The sequence below is a fragment of the Zea mays genome, chromosome 7, assembly GCF_902167145.1.
Source record: "Zea mays cultivar B73 chromosome 7, Zm-B73-REFERENCE-NAM-5.0, whole genome shotgun sequence".
NCBI lineage: Eukaryota > Viridiplantae > Streptophyta > Magnoliopsida > Poales > Poaceae > Zea > Zea mays.
In genome coordinates, this window is record NC_050102.1 from 42,529,723 (window position 1) to 42,535,797 (window position 6,075).

At 41.8% G+C, this 6,075-nt stretch overlaps 1 protein-coding gene across 1 annotated transcript; it reads left to right on the plus strand.

Moving 5' to 3' along the window:
• The first annotated feature begins 1,056 nt into the window (after positions 1-1,056).
• LOC100284825 (60S ribosomal protein L44) lies at positions 1,057-3,731 on the plus strand. Its single transcript, NM_001157720.2, has 4 exons — positions 1,057-1,223; positions 2,877-3,056; positions 3,177-3,251; positions 3,332-3,731. The coding sequence occupies exons 1-4, from the start codon at positions 1,221-1,223 to the stop codon at positions 3,389-3,391; spliced, it is 318 nt and encodes a 105-aa protein (NP_001151192.1). The 5' UTR covers positions 1,057-1,220; the 3' UTR covers positions 3,392-3,731.
• The last annotated feature ends 2,344 nt before the right edge of the window (positions 3,732-6,075 follow it).

Sequence of the window (6,075 nt, forward strand, 5' to 3'; positions counted from 1 at the left end):
ATGAGTGTTGTTCCATGGGAGATAACGACGACAGAGGGTTCCTCGGGTGGCGGCAGCTCCTTGGCCCAACGGCTCTTTGGTGGCTGACCGGTGTTTGGGGGCGTGGGTGGCAGCTCCTGGGAGGGGCTACAGGGGACGACGATGGACGAGGCTCCAGGTCTGAGGGTGGTGGTGGCTCCTCGCCGGAGCTGGTGGAGGTGGTGGCGCTACTGGGTGGTGACAGCTCCTCGCTTTGGCTGGTGGAGGTGGCGGCGCCGGCTCCTTGCGGGGACCAGTGGATGTGGCAGCGTGGCTCCCGAACTGGCGGCGATGGAGGCAACGTTGGGCGGCGGTGCACGACAACTGAGGCGTCGGGAGAATGATTTTGGTCGAGAGAGAAGTAGCGCGTGTGTGGGTAACCGTGACCTCATAAACAACTAATCCCCATCGGCCTTGGATTGGGCCATCGGGAATAACTCAATAAACCCCGCCAGCTTAGGTCATAGCCGACGAGAGTTGTAAAACTCAAGGCGTGCTAGGTCACGAGTCATTTCATGGCCCATTAATCTCCGTCGGCCCAGGCTACGCCCAACAGGACTTATTGAACTCCTAGGTCTGTCGACATGGGTCAGTGCAGACAGGAGTTATTAATATCTAGGAGCGCTACTTCATGGCCCACTAATTCTCGTCGGCCATCGCCATGACCGACGATAGTTAAGTAATGCACGTCGGTCTAGCCCTTGGCCGACGACAATTAACTCTCGTCGGCTCCTCCGACGGAGATAGGTTAATTCAAGTCGGTTTTGTATTTGGCCGACGAGAATTATTTTGGCCGACGGAAGTCATCCTGATTCCTGTTGTGATTTGTTGGTGGTTACCAGGTGTGGATTACCCATTAGGTATCATTAACCGATTGGGTGTGGGTATGAAAACAATTTATTACTCATGAGCAGTGACGATAGTGTATTAGATAAAATTTAATTTCGCCGGTATAAATATAGGCTAGCGAGTTCGTACTTGTTGCTGTCTCTACTTGTAGGCTGAGTGATAAAAGGCTGTAAATCTACATGACAGGCCAAATATTGGACCAAGGAACAGGCCCATGAACTCGCTAAAGCGCAGGAGGCCCGGCTCTGTTCTGATATATCGCTCCGCCGCTAGGGTTTTCAGGGATCCCGCCTCACACCGCCGCAAGGACTCGCGACGGACGGAGCAACGGAGGAAGCAACTACGCGGCAGCCATGGTCAGCGACTCCCACCTATCCTCCTTTTACCTTGTGCTTACGATCTCAGGCCTTTTCTGTCTGCCTTGTGGTACATGGCCCTGGATACTCTGTCCCGATTCGTTCCTGTGTTTTGGTCTAATTCTGCCAGCTCGGGATGGAGAGCAGTAATGTAAGCGAAGCCTTTTTAGTGATGTAACTAGGGTTTGTTTTGATCGCTGGTCTCCGCTTAGTGCTATTTTAGTTTGGGTTTCTCGCGCGGTCGTGTATTGTGAATTTTGTGTTGTTTGAGGATTTTTGTATTATATAAGGTGTTGTTTGGATGCGTATTATCCACATCAATATACAAGTTTTGAAGTGGATTGTAGTGGAAATTAGTTTAAGTTGCACTCTAGTCCATGATACATTGCATGCAAACAAGGCCCAAACATCTATATATTTTCATCTATTTTAGTGGGCATTGTTAGTTTTAAAAAAAGCGTTTACGATTAACCAGACTGCAAGCACTTATATCTGTCCAGTTCGTGTGTTACAATATATAATTATATTTGCTGATCTACTGATCGTATGCATGCATGGGTATAAATAGAGGTATCTATATCAAGCGAAATGGTTATGCCATCTATTTATTGGCAACGTATCAGGTGAAAACCAAGTTTCCGTGCAAATCAACTAAGAAAAGTCACAAAAATTTGCCTAGTAGTGTCACATTTAGTATTTTATTTATCGATTGTTTGTCTGAGGCAAAATTAAAAATTTGAACTCGTGCAATGGTGTGCAAGGTCTTCATACTAATGTTTAATTACATCTTTTGTCTCTCACAAAGGATTGTTTATCTATCCTATTAACAACAAAATGTCTTGTGTACTAATTCAAGCTTCTAACTAGCATGTAGAGAATTCGTCTCACATTAAGTAAAAGACTTTACCAAGATCTCATTCTGTCATGAGTTGGTTTTGTTCCATGACTACATGCTAACCTTGTTGATATTTTTGGGGTGCTTGTGAGAAGGAATTGACCAACGTTATCAAGTCATCTGACTAATCATGATTAATGGTGATTAGTCGGGCTGATTGGTGCCATGGTGATCAGCTATACTTAAGATTAATCGTTATTAATCGTGATCAGTTGAGATTAGTCATGACTCATGATCAATCATGACTAGTCAAGCTAATTGGTACCATGGCGACTAGGACCAATTAGACGATTTGATAACATTGGAATTGATATCTTGTTTTACTGGCACCTTTCTTACTAGAGTTCTTTTTGTATCTATTGTGTTAGCAACTTCAAGCTTTATTGTTCCTTGTTCATGAATTGTAAGTTATATGATATTAGTCAAATTAACAAGAGACAGTTCACTTCGCTTATGTGAACCTTCAACTGTTATTTAATTTATAAGATGCTAATTATTTTTCACTAAGCTGCATTCTGTATATACTCCTTGTGGTGCCCTTTGTTTCTGTTCCACCATGAGCCTACCTTTTCGTGCACCTTAGTGCTAGTCATTCTTCTTTTGGACTTCCTATGATGTTTCATTTCAAAATATCTTATGATGAATTATTATAATTTTAGGGACTAAAATTTGTTCATATATTACTTTATTTAGCATGACTTTTCAGTTTATTTTATATTGATTCTTTGTGGATGAATTATGCTGTACACATTTCCTAGGTGAACGTTCCGAAAACCAAGAAGACCTACTGTAAGAACAAGGAATGCAGGAAGCACACCCTGCACAAGGTTACCCAGTACAAGAAAGGTAAGGATAGCCTTTCAGCTCAAGGGAAGCGACGTTATGACCGCAAACAGTCTGGATATGGTGGTCAGACAAAGCCTGTTTTCCACAAGAAGGTTCAACACAAATTCTCTACTGTTTGCAGTACCAATTACATACTGAAGGCTGCTTTTGGAGTTCTTAATGCGGATCCTTTATTTACTTGCTTCCTAACATTAACTCTTCGGTCTATTCAGGCAAAAACAACAAAGAAGATTGTGCTGAAGCTGCAGTGCCAGAGCTGCAAGCACTACTCTCAACACCCGATCAAGGTCTTTACGGCCATGCTTCATTATTTTGTGCCCTCGTTTGTGTTTTGTTCTTTGAAGCTAACTTTGTCCTTTAACTTCAGAGGTGCAAGCACTTTGAGATCGGTGGTGACAAGAAAGGCAAGGGAACCTCTCTGTTCTAAGCGTATCATAAACTTGCTCAGGGTCTCAAGTATCTGTCAGAATTTACCATTACAAACACCCTGTGCTTAGCTTCTGCATATGTTCTTTTGTCACATCTTTTTGGTACGTTGTAGTTTGTATGAGACCAAGCTATTGTTTCGTGTTATTATTATATTTCATGAAATTGTCAACATGACCGTTTGCTTGACTGTAAACATAGTTCTGAGCTTTGGGCAAACAGTAGTTTAATTTATCGTATCCATCTTGAGACTGTTGTTTGTTCGAAATATAATGGTGGAATGACGTCGTTAAGCGCATGGTACGTTTGTTCGAAAGTCTTACAATGTTACGCGTTCTCATCTATATGCACAACATTCTTGCGATCAGTTTTCATTGGAAAAAGTCCAAATTTGTTCATAGTTCAATTTATCGCTTCACCTATTTTAGTTAGGTGAATTTACCTTTTAGGGCTAGTTTGAGAATCCTGTTTTCTCACGGGATTTTCATTTTCCAAAGGAAAATTAGTTATTCCTTAGGAAAATGTAGTTTCCAAACTAGCCCTTAACAAATTTTGTCTTTTTTTATAACTCATGTTCTGAGTTGTCGGTTTAAATTTTATCGATTAGTTGCTAATGTTACAACTTAGTCTTGAAAATATATAATAATTGTTTTGACAGGATAGACATCAAATAAGTAATAAAATTAACGATATAAAATTAAATGTAAAATAATGGTAAATCTTTTCAACAAATTTTTGTGACATTATGACTTATGATGTCCTGGGTCATTGCAGATAATATAAACTAAAATTAATTTGTGCTTCTAGAAATAAAAAAAAATCTTATTATGGGTGATTGAATTCCAAATTCATATACATACAAGTTGAAAATTTTAAGTTCATATTTTGAGGCAATTAAGGATGTTGTAACTTACAAAAATATGTTAATATTTTTTATCATTATTTATATTTAGTTTTATATTTTAATTTTATCTCTTTAAAGTTATTATCTTATCTGATCTTCAATCGATCAAAATAATTATAAAAAATATTATATATTTTTAGGCTAAATTATGACATTAGTTATTAATAAAAACAATAAACTCAAAAAATCATTTTTACTCAAAGATGCATAAAAAATATTAGCTACTATGCATTTGTACATAAAGATGACGTTATCTACTATGCATAGGCACTACATTTCTTTTGCTACCTATAATAATTCCTTTATCATCTAAATATGCATAAAAATAAGGAAGTCTAGTCTATATAACAAAATTCTTGGATCCACTTCAATCCTTAAAATTAAAGTTTTCCCAAGAAAGAGAATTCTTTCTATAAGAGCGAGTTTGGAAACTTAGAGCTTATTTGGGAGCAAGGATATCGCAGAAGATTGTTTTGACATTAGTTGTTCAATTTTGAATAATAAGCCGATATCCTTGCTCTCAAACAAGCCCTTAGATTTGAAAAGGAAATATGCACTTGGGCCATTTCTAGATATTGTTTTGGTGATTAGATGCCCAACACATGGTTCTAAGTTTATATGTGCCAAGATGCAAATCATGGAATAAGGTATGTCTCCGAACTTAGTAAATTGTTTTTTAGGTACTAACATGTTTATCTAAGTGCTAGAGACAGAGCCAAGAACAGAGGAAAAGAACTGAAGAAGGAATGACTAAGTAAGCCAAAACCAGCACCAGCCTAGCACACCGGACTGTCCGGTGGTGCACCGTACAATGTCCGGTGCTCCAGGCTGGCTCGGCGGCGAACAGGCCGCTCTCGGGAATCGGCGGGGCGACGTGGCTAAAATTCACCGGACTGTCCGGTGAGACTTCACCGCCAACGCCCAAGTACATCGGCGACGAACTCATCGCTCTCGGGAAACGAAGAAAGCGCCACAGCTAAAAATCACCGGACTGTCCGGTGAGTCATTGCCGCCCGAGCCAACGGTCGCCAGCACAATCAGCGGGCGACGCGTGGCCCGCTCCAACGGTCGGTTGGGCACACCGGACTATCCGATGTGCACCGGACAGTGCCCGGTGCGCCAACCGATCTCGAGGCCCAACGGTCGGCCGCGCCCGATATGGAAGGAGATCGTGCACCGGACTCCTACAGTTGTTGTCCGGTGGTGCACCGGACTGTCCGGTGCACCACTCGACAGAAGGCAAGAATAGCCTTCCAAGTTGATCTCCAACGGCTCGTAGCTGCCTTGGAGCTATAAAAGGAACCCCTAGGCGCATGGAGCAGCACACCAAGCATTCACGAAGCATCCTAAGACTTCCAGACTCCGCCTCCACTCATTTGACTCATTGTGTTAGTGATTTGAGCTCCGTTCGAGTTGTGAACTCCCTGTGCTGTGTCTCGAGCTCAAGTCTTGGCTAGTGTGCATGTGTGTGCTACGGATTCGAGTCTTGTGTGCGTTGCTTTCCCTCCCTTACTCTTGTGCTTCTTGTTATCAAAACTTTGTAAGGGCGAGAGGCTCCAACTTGTGGAGATTCCTCGCAAACGGGAAAAGATCTCAAAAGGAAAAAACCGTGGTATTCAAGTCGATCATCGGATCACTTGAAAGGGGTTAAGTGCAACCCTCGTCCATTGGGACGCCACAACATGGAAGTAGGCAAGTGTTACTTGGCCGAACCACGGGATAAAAATCGTGTGTCTCTTGTGTTGCCTTTCTGCGATTGTTTTGTTCGCAAGAGTTCGCTT